The sequence below is a fragment of the Lepidochelys kempii genome, chromosome 6 (assembly GCF_965140285.1).
Source record: "Lepidochelys kempii isolate rLepKem1 chromosome 6, rLepKem1.hap1, whole genome shotgun sequence".
Lineage (NCBI taxonomy): Eukaryota > Metazoa > Chordata > Testudines > Cheloniidae > Lepidochelys > Lepidochelys kempii.
In genome coordinates, this window is record NC_136385.1 from 102,770,690 (window position 1) to 102,788,602 (window position 17,913).

General features: G+C 42.4%; 1 protein-coding gene and 1 long non-coding RNA gene across 12 annotated transcripts in view; one reads left to right on the forward strand and one right to left on the reverse strand.

Moving 5' to 3' along the window:
* LOC140913305 (uncharacterized) overlaps positions 1–17,913 on the forward strand; it is a 55,493-nt gene that overhangs the window by 23,794 nt on the left and 13,786 nt on the right. The gene's annotated exons all lie outside the window — the stretch shown is intronic.
* The window catches only part of RPS6KA5 (ribosomal protein S6 kinase A5), a 190,694-nt gene that overhangs the window by 4,515 nt on the left and 168,266 nt on the right, over positions 1–17,913 (reverse strand). For all 9 annotated transcript variants that reach the window (XM_078853373.1, XM_078853372.1, XM_073349430.2 and 6 more), the window contains 3 exons: positions 1,844–2,035; positions 953–1,112; positions 328–491 (listed from right to left, as the gene is read on the reverse strand). In XM_078853373.1, the coding sequence (XP_078709499.1) occupies positions 328–491; positions 953–1,112; positions 1,844–2,035 (516 nt within the window). The remainder of the gene's footprint in view (positions 1–327; positions 492–952; positions 1,113–1,843; positions 2,036–17,913) is intronic.

A 17,913-nucleotide genomic window follows, 5' to 3' on the forward strand; every position in this document is an offset into this window, starting at 1 on the left:
AAACTTGAATATTTATGGTAGCTGTTTCACCATCATCACTTTCCCCAGTGATATAAATATGCTGTCAAAATCTATATTCCTCTCTCAACTTCCCATTTTGACATATGTGTTTCATTATATTCTCTCATGTAGGTTTCTGGCCACTGATACAAGTCTACATATTATATAGGCCTTATATTTCTGTGACTTCCTATATAACTATCACAGAACTCTAAATGTGAATACATTTTTTAAAGAAACAAATTCATGTAAATCCAAATTCTAGGCTGATATAATATAACAAATGTTTAATATTTATAATTAAAATACAAGAGTTTTTAAGCTTACATGAAAAGTTGCTTTGACGTATGTATGTACAGCAGCTCCTGAAGAGCCTAAGTTATCAGGAGTCATTAGAGGATTGGATGACAGCTGGCTCCCATCTTGAAGCCATTCACTGTATCTCAAGCTGGACATTTTAATTCTTTTATTTGGATCCACTGTAAGAAGTCCTAACAGAAATATATTATATATATTAAATATATTGTTAATCCAGGAGCTATTATTTATCTTTTTAATACTATGGATAAAGTAATCATTTGAAAACATAAAAATTGAATCATTTGATGAGTCATGTTTATATATCACTTAGATATAGCTCATATAATGTTGACACAGGGTTGTACAAAAGACTTTTTAACAAAGAAATGAACTACGTGCTTGTTATAAAACATCCATAAATCAACAATAATACATCAATAATACATCAATAACTGACATCCCTAAAAAATTATAGACCTTGATTCTGGATGCGTTGATAATTACCGCTTGCAACAAAAAGATTACTTTGGCTTCCTTATAAACTTAAATTAATAAAGCACCCAAAACTGAAGAACACAAAAGTATACAGTATGGTACTTTACTCTGATCACTGCAACTAAAAGAAAAATATGAAAAATCCATGGATACATACCTTGTATCAAATCTTTGGCTTCTTGAGATACATTCTTCCAGGCTTCTCTTTCAAAGGAGAATTCTCCCTTTTTAATTTTCTTCATAATTTCCAATGCACTGGTGCATGTTAAACCTTTGTCTTGAGACTGGAAGGGTACCTGTCCTGACAGCATTGTATACTACCAGGAGAACAAAAGTAGTACTAATTAGTACCATATATTTATTGCCAACCTTACTACAACATTACTGACTACATTAACCTAACTCACTCAATATTCAGATATTGTTATTTATAGAGTAGCAACAGTGTATATATTCCAACTAATAGTACTTTAATAAGAGTTATATTTTCTCTTTAAGGTGTACATGGCCTAAAGCACAACAGGTCTTTATTTAGAGACCTTGTTAGCAACATCGGCTTACATGTCTCAGGAATGTTGAAAACATACAGATTTTATGCAGTGGGAAGCCTATACCATTTACTTATGTTTCAAAATAATTTTTTCTGTAAAACAGAATGCAGGTTGGATCTTTATCTGAACTGGAACAGTTTTAAGAGCATAATATAAATTTATAGAGGTCTCATAATCGACTTATTATTTCCTTCACACATCCAAGCTGTTTTAACAGGTGAACATTCCAAGAAAAAATAATTTAATCAAATTGATCAGAAAAAAACTGAAAGCTGGCTCTAGCTCTACCTTCTTAAATGCTTCCAGTGCACATCCCAGCTTGTTACTATATGTGCAGGAAAAAGATATCCTCACCCCACTCCAAAGCAGTGTTTATCCAATACTAGCTTATCTGGGACAATGTCAAGCCCTCCCCAGACATTAGTTTTAACAAGGAATCAATTCTGCTTGTGTTATAGAATGATCAAAATAAATAAGCCACACAACCAACCACTCACCAAAATGACCCCCAAACTCCAGAGATCACAGGATTCATCATAACCATTGTGATTCAAGAGCTCTGGAGCAGCATAATGAAGAGTAAAACATGGAGTCTTAAGAGGCTGATTATCAGGTGGTTTTAACCGAGCAAAGCCAAAATCAATTATTTTTATTTCTGAATTATCATTTTCATCTGTGAACAATAAATTCTGAAAAGCAAATGCAAAGATAACTAAGTTAAAATAAACATTTTAAAAGATGCAGTTTTAAAACATACATGAAATTGATTCGAACCAACAATTTTTAAAAGAATTTAGTCTCTAAGAACAAATATGCAAGCCAATATCCTTTTCTCCTCTTTGTGAATATATTCTATTTCCTCATACTGCTTGATTAGAAAGAGAAGTTAAATAATGTTTAATTTATAAATCAGCTCTGATTGGAGATAAGCATGTGCTTACCACTATGCAACTTATAAAATCAGCTGCTATGTATGCGCACGCTTAGGAGATCATTTTCCAAGATACAGTGCCAAGTATATCAAATCAAATTCTATATCACAATTATATCACTAACAAGCAGAAAATTAGGTGTTTAGAAACTAGCATATTTAGAAAGGGAAATGGAAAATGTTTAAACACTGAAGTAGTAAAAATATTACACTTCTTAGCAACCTCATTTTTAAAGGACAGAGTACTTACTGAAACTGAAGAATATTATTTAAGACTATCTACTTTAAAAGATAAGAATTAAATTGGTATATTCCAATTTAACTGAGCTAACCAAATGTGGATCAGTCTTTTAAATCATTTAAAGCTCTATTCTGTAATGTGGTAAGTAATCTAGACTGCCATATGAGTGAAAGTGTGCAATAGCACTCCCAGAATGTGCTCTGCATTTTGCAGGATTGAGCTTTAAAGTTGTCTCTTGCTACCAATACAAAGATTTGGAAAACCAAACCTGAGAAAATTCAGAGAGAGCGAGAGAATGTGTATTTTCCTATGCCAGTTTCCCTAATTTAAGGAATATTCATATCATCACTGAATTCCACATTAAAGATGGATTATAAACCATTAAGATTCAACCAACGTGGGTAATACAGTTCTGACAGGCTGCAGAAATAATTTGACTTAGTTATTAGAAAAGTTCCTGGTGAGAATTTGGGGTGAAAGTAAGCCGGTGTGCTGATAAGAAAATCTGACAGAGCTCAAATGACCTGTTTCTGACACCTCAGTTTTATCTACTTTCTTAATCTGCCCACAAAACTCTACTAATGCCTTCTTTTTGAGTTTCCCCCCATATATGAGGGCTAGAATCAAATTTCCATTTGGCTACTTCATCTTTCTAAAACACTTCTTTGTTCCTCTGATTTAAAGCTATTTCTTTAGGATAATCCCAGCCAAGTAACAGGTATACTTGGAACCTAATTTTCCAAAGCTGAAGAAAATTAGAATTATGAGTAAAACTGATGGGAAGGAAGAATTTAGAGAGCAAAACATGAACGAACATTGGAATTGTTTAAAAAGAGTTTACAAGACAGCCCAAAAGCCACAATTCCTCAGTCACAGAAGAGGACTACTGGGTTAAAAGCCCATCCTAGTTAAGAGGGAAGTGAAGACCAGAAATTAGAAACAAACACACACTATATAAAAAATGGAAAAAAACAATGTAGATTGTGAACATTATAAGTTACCAACGACAAAGTGTAGAAAATTGATAAGGGAAGCTAAAGACATCAGGGAAAAATCCCTTTTTCACTGCTTAATTATTCTTATAGTTAGAGACAGCCAACGTAAAACTCCCTTACTGCAAACTAAGCCAATTACTTCTTGTCCTATCCTCAGAGGACATGAAAAACAATTGAATAATGTCCTCTTCATAATAACTGTTTACATATTTGAAGACCTACCACGTCCCCCTTCAGCCTTCTCTTCTCTACACTAAACATGCATAGTTCTTTCAACCTTTCCTTATAGGTCATGTTTTCTAAACCTTTTACCATTTTTACTGCTCTCCTCTGGACTCCCTCCAATTCGTCCACATCTTTCTTAAAGTATGATGCCAAAAACTGGACACAGTACTCCAGATGAGGCCTCACCAGTGCTGGGTATAGCAGAATAATTACCTCCCATGTCTTACATATGACACTCCTGTTAATACAGCTCAGAATAATATTTGCTTTTTTCACAACACCATCATACTGTTGACTGATATTAAATTTGTGATGAACTATAGCCCTCGGACTCTTCTGCAGTAATGCTGCCTATTCAGTTATTCTCCATTTTGTATCTGTGCATTTGATTTTTCCTTCCTAAGTGCAGTACCTTGCATGTGTCTTTACTGAATATTGTCTTATTGATTTGTTATTGATTTCAGACCGATTCTCTAAATTATCAAGATCAGTTTGAATTCCAGTCCCATCTTCCATAGTGCTTGCAACCTCTCCCCAGCTTGGTATGCAAATTTTATAAGCACACTTTCCATTCCATCATTCAAGTCATTAATGAAAATATTGAATACTAACAGACCCACAACAGACCCTTGCAGGATACTACTTGGTACAGCCTCCCAGTTTGACAGTGAACCACTGATAACTACTTTTTGAGTACAGTCTTTCAACCAGTTATATAAGCACCTTACAGTAACTGCACGTAGACCATATTTCCCTAGTTTGCTCATGACAAAGCCAAGTGAATTGTGTCAAAAGCCTTACTAAAGTCAAGCTATATCACGTCTACTGTTTCCTCACTCTTTATTAGGCTGGTTACCCTGTCGAAGAAGGAGATAAGATTGGTTTGGGATTGTTTGTTCTTGACAAATCCACACTGGCTTCTGCTTATCACCTTATTATCCTCTATTATTGTTATTAACTTATTGTTTAATAATTTGTTCCATTATCTTTCTAGGTATTGAAATTAAGCTAGCTTGCCTATTATTCTCCAGGTCCTTCCTTTTCTCCCTTTTTTAAAGCTGGATACTATGTTTGTTCTTTTCCATTCCTATGGGACCTCACTTGTCCTCTATGGGTTCTTGAAGATAGCTAATGGTTCAGAGCAAAACAAAATTTAATACATCAGAAGTAGGAAGCCTGCCAAACAATCAGCAGGACCTCTGGATGATCAAGGTACTAAAAGAGTATTCAAAGACAAGGCAGTTGCAGAGAAGCTAAATGAATTATTTGCATTGCTCATCACTGACGAGGATATGAGGAAGATTCCCACACCTGAGCCATCTATGATGGGGTGTACCAACCCCGCAGTGGGCCGCTGGGGGTGGACCAATCATTGTGGGCCCAAGCAACCACACACCCTTTCCCCCTGCTGCGCATGCTTCCAGGTGCAGAAGCCAGATTAAGGAGGCAACCCAGCTCAATCGGAGTGGGTGACAGAGGGGAAAGGACATACACTGCTAATTCCTGCGATAGTGCTGGGGGCAGAGCCCAAACACCTGGACTATGCTCCAGGCATCTCGCTGACGACGGAGACTGCCGGGGAAGCCAAGCCACTGCCTGCTGAGGAGGCTGCTGCCTGCTCTATGTCCCAGCCCAGAGGGAAGTAAGACCTATAGACTATTTGTTTGTTTTCCCAACTCAGGAGCCATAGACTGATTGATGTTTTGCCCTGGCCAGTGGGCTAATTCCCCAAGTCCTATTGCCTGCCCCAGCCAGGAGGCTGCAGGGCTTCAGACTGCTTGTTTGTTTTGCCTGCCCAGGGACCCACAGACTATTTGTCTAAGTGACCCCGTCAGGGGGCCAGGACCCACTTGACTGGAATCACCTGCTTAACAAGGAATCCCGATGACTGTGTGATGGGGTGTACCAACCCCGCAATGAGTCAACATGGGCACCCCAACTCGACACGCCAGGCCCTGTCACACTATCCTTTTTAGGTTATGTAACATATTGCTTAAATCAGTCTCTACCAGGTGACTGGAGGATAGCTAATGCAATGCTGATTTTTTAAAAAGGTTCCAGAAGCAATACTGGCAATTACAGGCCGGTAAGTCTAACTTCAGTACCAGGCAAATTGGTTGAAACTATAGTAAAGAACAGAATTATCAGACAAACAGATGAACACAATATGTTGGGGTAGAGTCAACACGGGTTTTGTAAAGGGAAATCATGCCTCACCAATCTATTAGTATTCTTTGAGGGGGTCAACAAGCATGTGAACAAGGGTGATTCAGTGGATATGGTAAACTTGGACTTCCAAAAAGCCTTTGAAAAGGTGCCTCACCAAAGGCTCTTAAGCAAAGTAAGAAGCCAGGGAATAAGAGGGAAGGTCCTCTCATGGATCAGTAACTGGTTAAAGACAGGAAACAAAGGGTAGGAAGAAATGGTCAGTTTTTAGAATGGAGAGAGGTCCCCAAGGATCTGTACTGGGACCGGTGCTATTCAACATATTCATTAGTGATCTGGAAAAAGGGGTAAACAGTCAGGTGGAAAAATTTCAGATGGTACAAAATTACTCAAGGATAGGTAAGTCCAAAGCAGACTACAAAGAGTTACAAAAGGATCTCATAAAACTAGATGACTGTACAACAAAATGGCAGATTAAATTCAATGTTCATAAATGCAAAGCAGTGCACACTGGAAAACATCATCCCAACTATACATAAAAATGATAGGGTCTTAATTAGCTGTTACACACAAGAAAGAGAATTCTGAGTCATTGTGGCTAGTTCCTGAAAATATCTGCTCAATTTGCAGCGGTAGTCAAAAAAGCAAACAGAATGTTAAGAACCATTAGGAAAGGCACAGATAATACAGGGAGTCCTTGGACTTACGATGCCCGACTTACATCTGATGCCACTTATGACGCTTTTCAATTGACTGCCCGTTTTACCTCGATGATGCTTGTTTCGCCCTTATAACGCTTGATTTGCATAAAGTTCACTTGAAATCACTTCCTGGTGGTGTTATACTGGTATGGAGCTGGAAGGGGTCGCTTCAGATTGGCTTCAAGGCAGCAGGGTAGCTTGTTGCCAGGTAGGGTTGCCGCTTGTTTTTGATCGGCTGAGCCTGGGGCCGGAAGCCAATCAGAAAGCTTGAACAGTGATTGGCTGAGGCTCAGCATGTGCGCCATTCTCCCTGGCTTTCTGAGCCTGTGTTGCCAGAATTCTGAGCAACATATGTGAGTTTATATGTTTATTTGAATGCTGTTTACAAAACACAATGTACTGTAAATACATTGATGTTGCAACATTAATCATCTATAATTCATTTAGTACAAAAATCTGGGTTATTGTGGTGAAAATAGTGTATCAAGCCTTGGTTCAGGAACCAATCCCCCCTTCATATATTGATTCCTATGGGAAAAGTGGTTTTGACTTATATTTAGATTCACAATGCAATTCTGAGGAACGAATTGTGTCATAAGTCTGAGGACTCCCTGCAAGACCGACAATATCATCATGCCACAATATAAATCCATAGTAATCCCACACCTGGAATATCGTGTGCAGTTCTGGTTGCCCCTTTTAAAAAAAAAAAGTATGTTAGAATTGGAAAAAGTACAGAGAAGAGCAACAGAGAAGATTAGGGATATTGAACAACTTCCACATGAGGAGAGATTAAAAGGACTGGGACTGTTCAGTTTACAAAAGAAATGACAAGGGGTAGCAAGGGATAGGTACTCTAGCTTTTCATAGGCTGAATTAAATACATCTAACTTATCTAAATATTATATAACCTGTTCTTTCCTGTTTTGGCCTGAGATCCTACCCCCTTGTTAATGTTAACTGTGTTAAGCATCTTATCACAATTAGCCTTTTTAGTGAAGACTGAAGCAAAAAAGGCATTCAATATTTCAGCCTTCTCTGCATTACCTGTTACTTACTCTCCCCTTCTCCATGAACTAATGGATGTACACTTTCCTTCATCTTTGTCTTACAGAGTTGTGGGTGGAAAGGAGTCTAGGGCTAGGATGACAGAGATGCAGGTTAGTACTGAGGGGCACTCTCACAGCTGTGAGGGGAGGAGCCCAGGGCAAGCGTGGCAAGGGGCTGCACATCAGGATTACAGGGCAGAGCTGTGGGGCGAGAAACACTCAAATGGCCCTACATGCTATGCACATCCTCTTCTTATTCCATTACTGCAGTGAATTCCCAAAATTTTGCTACTGTCCAATGGGTTCCAATCCCTTACAGAACGAAACATCTCAAGCCTATATAACATAGTAGCATGGATAGGGAGGGCTGCCTCAAAATTAAGAACTCGCTCTTCTACTTTAATGACTTATGTAACTGCCATGTAAATAAATTAGTTTATTTATCGGTATTTCACCAAATCTACATAGTCACACCAAGCAACCCTGACCAGTACTGTTAAAAGAGTAGTCAGAGCCTAAATGGGGTCTCATGTTTTTGCAGAAAGATGCACTGACCACATATATATGGGGAAAACTGCATCCCACCCTCAGTTCCTGACTGCCTTAAAATAGTAACTTTAAAAACAACAAGCAGGAAAAAGAGAGGAAGGGCTAGTCTGACTGTGTGGAGGCAGTAAATTCTGAGAACCGTTCGCTAACAAGTAACCCTTCATTACTTCAACTTCTCAGATTTCCGTTCTTACAGATTAGCACTATTCAGATAAATTGAAGAATGTGCCCAGTTTATTAAGAGAATGAAGTACTCCCTTACAACCTAACATCTGAACCAGTCTTTAAATTAAGATGGTAACAACAGTAAATGGGGGGACTCTGTTCCACATGGTGCCATATTTATAACAACCTGCCTCAAATGCTACTTGTTCTCTGATGGACAGAGAAACAGCAATCTTCTACATTAAGCATTTTGGCAATATATTTTCTTATCTTGTTAGAATTTCATGACACACCCCAATGATTTATTTTGTTCACTAATTCAGACAGTACACAAGAGCAAAGGGTAGCATTTTCAAATCCTTTTGCTTTGAAGTCACTTAGGTTTTTGGGTGAGATTTTCAAAAGGACCTTAGTACCATTACCGCACAGACTTCTTTAGTCTTTAACTTTGAAACAGTTATAAACAATTGTATGGTAGGCAACCATAACACAAAATATTCTGCAAAAAGAGTAACAGTTGCCCCAGTTGTAAATGGGACAGAATATTAAATTCCAGACAGAAAGTGGCTGGGAATCTTCTGAGATAACAGCTATCTCAGGGGGTCTCAAACTCCCAGCCCGCAGGCCATCTGCGGCCCCACAACTGCGGCCCATGGAGGAGAGAAGCAGGCAGACATGCTGCCCTCAATGCCCACTGTAGGTGCCGCCCCTGTAGCTCCCATTGGCTGGGGGAGAGGGACAAAGAAATCATCATTAGTTGCCGGGCAGAGTCAGCCATGGAAGCAAAATCACTTTTTTCCACAATGAATATAAACAAGTCAAAATACCAAACACAACTATCTGATGCACACCTTGCTGCAATCTTGAAGGTTTCAACTGCTCAGTCACAGAGGCCAATCAACAACAAACTGACAGAACTGAAGCATTGCCAGGTCTCTGGCAAACACTAAAAACTCTCTGGCAGGCAAAGAATTATACGAAGTTGTAGGACAGTTTTATTATTTCTAAGAAATTCAAAATAAAAAATACAGTATAAACGTTTTCTTTTCTGAACACCATCTTCAGTGACATTATTGGCCCGCTGGGAGGATTTCAGGACTGACACTGGCCCTAAGGCAAATTGAGTTTGAGACCCCTGAGCTACCTCATCTACACTCAGGTCATATATTATAACCATCCCTTGAGGGTCAGTCCTAATGAAGAAATTCTATTCTATTCAGGTTTTTATGCCATAATTATCACTACAATAGCTGAGCACTTTCCAACAGTGCATTAAGCAATGTGTCTATACCTCTGTCATGTTTGGTTTGTCGTCTCATCCTCTACCTACAGGGAGAAGACGATACAGTGGAGTATCTTGTTTTGCAAAGTAGAGTTGTTGGTTGGGTTTTTGTTTGTTTGTTTAACCACTGCAGAAGAACTGATTTGAAAGGAAGGCGTGGTCAGAAAGGCATCAAGGTTCAGAATGAGTAGTTATTGTATTAGTTTGCAGCTGATTCATTATTTTTCATTTTTAAATCAAATACAATTAATAGGGAGACGTGACAGTAACCAGTAGGCACTTGATACTAATCCACATCACACTGCTATTACCTTCTATTAGTAGTAAAGAAACAGTCACTTACTGTAGCTGTGGTTCTTTGAAATGTGATGTAGAAGGATCTGTAGAGGAGCAGCACTCGCACCTCGTAGCTATTCCCCCTTCCCTGTCTATATGAGGCAGTGCTGCCCGCACCCCGCTCAGTTCCTTTGCAGTGAATGCCCAGACACTAGATTCTGATGCAGATGGGTCAGAGGGTGGGTCGTGGAATACACGTCTGCATCACATCTCCAAGGACCACAGTTACAGTAAGTAACTGTTTCTTCTCCTTCAAGTAGATGCAGCCGTAAATTCCACTTGGATGACTCACTAGCTATACCCAGGGGGTGTGGCTCAGATTCTGTTTAAACAAGGACTGCAAAACTGCCTTCCCAAAGTTTGCATCTGATCTGGATGCTGCAGTAATGGCATAATGGTTCATAAAAATATATATTGATGACCACGTGGCAGCCCTGCAAATATGCAGTATTGAGATATAGGAACACTATTGGCATAGTTTGTGCTCTCATAGAATGAGCTTGCTAAGATAGAGGGGGCGTAGCCAAAGCCGTTTTGTATGCAGCCTTGATGCAGGAAGTTATCCACTTCTGTATAGTCAGTGAGGAGACTGCCTGTCCCTTCATATAGTCTGCATACAACACTAACAGAAAAGGTCAAGCCCAAAAGAATTAATCCTGCCAAGGTAGAAGGCCAGACACAGTTTGAGGTCTAATGTGTGAAGATGCTGCTCCTCCAGAGGTAAGCGGCTTAGGACAAAAACACAGGCAAATGAAACCGCCAGGTTTAAATGAAACAGAGACCACTTTAGATACAAATTTCAGGTGCAGCCGCAATGTCACTTTGTCTTGGGATAATTGCATGTAAGGAGGCTCTGTTATCAAAGCCTGCAGCTCTCACGCTCTCCTTGCAGATGTTACTGCCTCAAGGAATAGTTTTTTGACACAAGAGAGGAAAGGACAGGAATCTAAATGTTCGAACATTGGTCCCATCAGAGTTGCTAAGACTGTGTTAAGGTCCAACAAGTGAACCGGTTCCCAGACCATTGAATGGAGACAAAGGATTTCTTTTAAAAATCTCACCATCATTGAAAAACACTGATCTTCCGTGAAGGGGTGGATGAAAGGCTATTGGCACTAGATATACCGTCAATGAGCTAAGTGTAACACCAACGACTGACGATGCAGAAAATACTCCAAGATGTCTTAGATACTACCCAGTGTTGGCTGAACTCTGTGGGCCAATAACCACATTGAAAAACACTTCGACTTTGCTGAATAGGCCATCCTGGTGGAGGGGGTTTTCTAGTACTGAGCAGCACCTGTCAAACAGTCACCAAACATTGCTCTTCCTCCTCATTCAACCATGGAACAGCCACACCATAAGATGCAGGGAGCTGAGACCAGGATTCAAAGTGCAACCAGGTCGGGATGGAGAGGAAGGGTTATGGGAGGCTGAAATGACAGTGCAAGCTTGGAAAAACAACACTGTCTCAGCCCAGTGAAATGATTGAGACCGGAGGGAAAGCATACAGGGGAGCTGACTGCCAACTGAGGTGGAAAGGCATTGGTCAGGGAAACTGGACTCAGGCCCCCTCGAGAGCAGAAAAGTCCATGTTTCCTATTGTCCCTCATAGTGAACAGGAAGATTGTCGGGATGCCCCAAGCCACGAAGATGACTTGCAGAACACTGGGCTCCAGGCACTGCTTCTGATCCAGGTTAAAATTCCCACTGTGACGATCTGTGAGATGATTCTGGACTCTGGGCAAGTGTCCAGCTATTGGAGTGACACCCTCCTCAATGCAGAACTGCCACAGCCTGATAGTCTCTTGGCAGAGTACTTTGGAGTGTGCTCCCCCTTGCCCGTTCACATAATACACCGCTAAGGCTAAGAGTTTGTCATGGTTATTTTTAGTAAAAGTCATGGACAGCTCAGGGGCAATAAACAAAAATTCACAGAAGCCTGTGATCTGACTGTGACCTTTTACCCCAAAAAAAAAAAAAATAGCTGTAGCTGGGAGTTCCTGGGTTGGTGGCTTGGAGCTGCAGGGTTCACCCCACTACCTGCTGCAGCTCGGAGCTGTGGAGGTCCCCTGCTGTGACTTGGCTCTCTGGGGCTGGCACTTTGGAGCTGCAGTGGTGCCCTGCAGCCCGCGGCAACTCAGAGCTGTGGGGCCACCATTGCCTGACACCTCCAGCCCCACAGTCCTGGAAATGTCAGAAAATGTCATGGAGGTCTCTGGAAGTCATGGATTCTGTGACTTCTGTGACTTACATGACATAATCGTTGCCTTATACATCATGGTGGTATTGTCTGTAAGTATGTGAACCACAGAAGACTTGATGCATTCTAGGAAAGTGTGACAGGCACTGCAGATGGCCTGAAACTCCAGGACTGTGATATGCAGTGAAGCTCCCTGCTCTGCCCACAGACTCTGAATTTTCAGCGACCCCAGATGTGCTCCCTAACCTAACAGGAAGCCGTGGGTGACAATAGCCCTGGTTGGTAAAGGCTGGACAAAGGGAATGCCTTGACACACATTCCCCTAAACTGTCCACCAGTGAAAGAAGCCCAAAATTAACAGAGGGAGGCAGACTAACCTTCCACGGGGTGAAAAGTCAGATGGTAAATGGTCATAAGCCACATTTGAATAGGGCTAAGGCGCAACCTTGCAAACTGAATCATCTGTGTGCATGCAGACATGTGGCCTAAGAACCTCATGCACACATAGTCTGGTAACAGTCGATGGACAAAAATGCTCTCAAACACACAGAGTCTATTAGGGACCCAATGAACTCTATTTTCTAAGTAGGAACCAACGTTGACTTTCTTGTGTTTAGAGTGTTATATAAGTGCAGTGTAATATGTAAGTGAGAAAGGACTTCTTCTGTGAACCTGCCCTTAGTAGCCAGTCATCCAGATATGGGAAGATATGGATTTCCTTCTTCCTGCAGTACAATGCCACCACATCCATACAAGTGGTAAAACCCGGGAAGTAGAAGGCAGACCAAAAGGAAAGACCAGTTACTGAAAACGACAGTTCGCCACAACAAATTGGAGAAATCTGTGGCTCGGGAGGATTGCTATGTGGAAATAAGCATCCTTAAGGTCTAGAGCAGCAAACCAATCATTCTGAGTCAATGCGGGGAGGACAGTTGATAGGATGATCATTAGGAACCTTATGTATCTGATATATTGTTAAGGTTGTGGATGTCTAGAATAGGTCTGACCCCTCCCTTGGATTTGGAAACCAGAAAATATCAGGAATAAAACCCTGACCCTAGTGTTCCGGATGAATCTATTTCATTGCTCCCAAAGCCAGAAAAAAACAGACCTGCTCGAGGAGCAGTATCTCATGAGAGGGGGCCCTGAAGAGAGACAGATACAGATGGTGTGGAGAGGAACTGGATAACCTAAACTGACAGGGCTTAGGACTCAGCTATCTGTAGTAATTGAGTTTCAAACACTGAGAAAATGGCCTATCCTGTTCCCGAAGTCCTGTAGAAGGGCCAGTAGAAGTCATGACCGGATCACTGCTTTGGACCAATGAGTCAAAATGAGCACTTGGGGGCACCAAAGGAGGGAGAGTGGACTGGCCAAATCCAAGACCAGAATGCCTCCACCTTTGGGACCTATGCCCCTTGCTAGGGTAGTCCTGCTCTCTCGGGGGAGGGACAGACAGCCCAAAGGGGTGTTGTGGCCGATATTGTTGCTGCTGCTGTCTGTCATAATGGTGCCTCTGCACTGCCAGTGTATAGACCCCCAAGGAACACAGGGTAGCCCTAGAATCCTTGAAGTAGTGAAGTTTCATCTATTGTGTCAGAAAAAAGCACCTGACCACCAAGTCTTCTCTTACTTCTGGGAGAATTCTGTGCCCCTGTCTGTGCACATAATTAATGTCCCCTGCAATTTTTTTTCTCTGCAGAAAATACATTCTGCCGGAGAGGTGCTGCAATTATGCCTTTCACCCACCAGGGGTTGCTGTGACACCAGAACAGAGGGCAGCCGGCTCAGCCAGCCCTAAAGAGGAATGCGAATAGGCTATGTTCCTTACAGCAGTGGTTCTCAAAGCCGGTCCGCCGCTTGTGTAGGGAAAGGTTTGTTTACTTCCCGTGTCCGCAGGTTCGGCTGATCGTGGCTCCCACTGGCCGCGCTCCAGGCCAATGGGGGCTGCGGGAAGCGGCGCGGGCCAAGGGACATGCTGGCTGCCCTTCCCGCAGCTCCCATTGGCCTGAAGCAGCGAACCGCGGCCAGTGGGAGCTGCGATCGGCCAAACCTGCAGACGCGGCAGATAAACAAAGTGATTCGGCGTGCCGGGGCTTTCCCTGAACAAGCGGCGGACTGGCTTTGAGAACCACTGCCTTACAGCACCCTGCCTGTAGAGCCAGGTGAGAAGACACATGATGTGGGGGACAAAGAGTAGGGCACACGGGGATGCTGGGTCACAGACTGGGGTTCAGAAGGGCTAGTGGGGTGGAGACAGACTGGGGCTGAATGGGAGTGGGGGTGCAGGGACACATGGGGAGAGGGGCAGATATGCCTGACTGAATAGGAGAGGCTAGGGGTCAACTAGTGTCTGCATGGGGGCATAGGCGGCGAGTTATATGGGCCCATGGTGCCTATGCTCCATCAATATTCATGAAGGTGGGCCCAACTCCACCAATGTTTGGGCCCCATGCTTTGGGGGGCCCTGCGCCATGGATCGGCAACATGGGGCGCTCTCACCTCGGGGGCAGCTTCCCCCATCCCCGGAGTCGCTGCGTGCTGCGGAGAGGCCCCAGCACTGACCCAGCTCCCAGCTCATTGGCCAATTTTCATTTCTCATATAATCTCATATACAGCACACCCATTTTTCATTAATTATATGAGTTGAATTTGTTATTTATTATTATTTATTAGCTAGGTTACTGGGGTTTTTTCAGTGGGGCAAAATGTGTGCTATTTTATGGGTTGAATGATTGAATGACATAATACCACCCCGCCCCCAATGTCCGTCACTAAGTCTGGTAATTTTGTCAAGTGTTCATCGCACAACATGGTGGTGCCTACCCCTGCCTTGTGCTTCAGGGGGTCACGGGGTCCAAAGCAGCCTGGGGAGTTAGCGGGGGGCCTGTCGCTGGCAGCAGCCCACTCCACTCCACCTCGCCGGCTCCTGACATTGCTCCCGGGCAGAGGCTTCGGGGAAAAGGTGGAGTGGGGGGCGGGGTGGGAAGAGGCGGGGCAGAGCAGGGTTGCTCGCTGCTCTCGGCACCAGGCACCCCACTAACCCCCCAGGCCACCCTGGACCCCGTGTCCCCCCGAAGCGCGAGGCCCGGGGAAGTTGCCCCAGTCCATCCTATGGATGGGACAGATCCACTTGGGCACCATCAAAAATTATACAAACCTGCCGCCCATATGGGAGGCCCCCTAATAATCCCTCCTGCCCAAGAGAAAACCTGTTCCATATTACTTCTTCCACCCAAACCCAACAATCCTCCAGGTTCACACCTAGGCTCCTGCCCAGCAACTACTTCCCTTTCCCTCAGCTCCTCCATTACTCTGACTTCCCAAGCCTTTGCATTCTTTCTCAGAGGTGTGGGAAATACGTTTCTGTATTTTAAATGAATTATTACACAAAGTTCTGTATTAATATGTCTAGTAAGGAATCTGTTTGTCAAAAAAACATTTCCTGAATATTTTTTGTTGTCTGTATTGTTACAGACATTGTTGCTGACAGGGATTTTGAAATAAATTACCAAAATAAAAGAAACTGGCCTGATTATATTTTGTTATTTTGACAAATAAAATATGCAAACTTTCACAGAATTTTTAAATATTGTACACAGAATTTTTAGGCACAGAATTCCCCCTGGAGTTCTCTATGGTCTGCTGCACATCGGGAGCAATGCCCAAATTCTGCAGCCAGGATGCCCTTCTCATGGTCACTTCCGAAGCCATTTCTGTGGCCAAAGTGTCTGCAACGTCTAGGCAACCAAGCAGCCCTCCATGATAAATGTCCGAAATTCCTACCACAGTGCTGTGTCCTGTCCAGGATACAAAGGACTGCACTTCCAAGTCAGAGGATAAGGAGTCAGAGGCTTCCAAGAATTGAGGTGCTGGTGCAGATAGTACCAGAAAGAATTATGCTGAACCCTGAGAGGGTGGTACCAGAGAAATCATGAAAGATTTCCCTCTTGATAAGACTGGTTTGAGAGGAGGTGTAAATAGTGGTACTTGAGGATTCTTGGTGCAGTGAGGGGTGAGTTGCGGGAGCAAGAACCAGTCGGACAGTTTCCAATGCTGGTGAAACCTGTAATGAGGCACTAACAAAGTCTCTTCCAACTGCATATGCTTCTGGGGTAGATGGGCGTGCCATCAACCGTTGGCACCTGAAATGTCTCTCAGGACAACTTCACTGAACCTGGCATGAGCTTTGGAGGCAGCAAACACTTCTTAGGAGGTGAGGCTTCTGAGGTAGCTCTCTGTGCCACATGTTTAATAGAGTCCTTGCCTCTATCTTGCCTGGGTACTGAGGCTGATGAACAAGATGCTGAGCCTGAGGAAGGTCTGGGTCTCTTCTTCGGTACCAGGGATCAGGATAGAGAAGCCAAAAATACGTCTAATAGAGCACTCCATACCATGAAGTACTTGGGGTGCTCTCCCCATGCAATGACTTGACTGGGGGGTCAAAATGTTGCTTCCCATAATCTAGCACATAAGTCTCGCTGTTTTAAGTGAGGACTGAAGCCCTTGCAAATGTGATACTTGTCACTAATGTGGGCCTCACCCAAGCAGTTCAGGCAGGTTGGATGAGGATCACTGACCAGCAGGACTTAAACCCTGAGGAGCAGGGCATCATTGTGGTACCAAGCCTGGTACCAAAAGAAAAGAAACAGTACCAGAGGACACAAAAAACAGAAACACAACACTAACTTACTTGAGAAACTATCTATCTAATAAGAAACAATAATTAACTGCAACTATTTAAAATGAGAGGGATGCACTTGAGTAAACAAGTCCAAGATCACTCTGAAAACCACCACTGGTGGCAAGAAGGAACAGGAGGTGCTCAGCTCCGCTCTCTTATACCAGCATGCTGTGGCACAGCAAAAGGGGGCACTCGAGCCACCTTAATGGGTAGCACTGAGGGAAAAAAAAAATCTCTCTGACATCTGTGCACAAGACACACACACACCTACATTGGAATGGACATGTCCAATAGCTCAAAGAAGAATCCATTGTTCCTCTTCTTCTGTACAAAAGGTCTTGTTCACTTCATTAACGATTTAGAGATTAACATGAAATCTATTCGAGCATGTAAATGATGAGCATGTGAATAAAATGTGTAATCTCATTCCCCTAACTGCATTTGTCTCCAGCAAACTGAGAGATTGAATTTTTGGCACAGAGAAATCAATGTTGCACTTGCTTCCCTATACACTTCATCTTCTTTATCTGATCTGTCCAATAAGGAATCGGTGTGCAACTGAAGTCTCCTCCAAGTATAATTTCCCTTCCCCTGCAAAGTGTTGCAGTATTTTAAAGAAGTCTTTTTTTTTTGCTTGTGATTGGAAACCAATCATCTTTTCATGCCCATAATATGTCACTCCTAAAAATGAGTTTCTTGAAGTAAAATAATCTGAAAGTGAGGATTTTTAAAAATTCAGCCAGGGCTTTTTTCCTCTTAACGACATTATTTAGCCCATTAAAATTCAAAGGTGTTATTTTAAAAGGAACAACCACTGAGAATAACTAACTATTTAGCTTATTGAAAAACTTGAAACTGTGATTATTTAGCTGTTTGATAGCATGAACCCTTGAGTGGCCAATGTCTCTTGTTGCAAATTATGTTCTATTCAGAACCATGTGCCTGAATATGGCGTGATTTCTGTTTGTAAATTTCCATAGCTATGTCTTGTATTAATTCTCCCTCCCACCCCTCTCCTGCATTATTCCCCTTATTTTAAA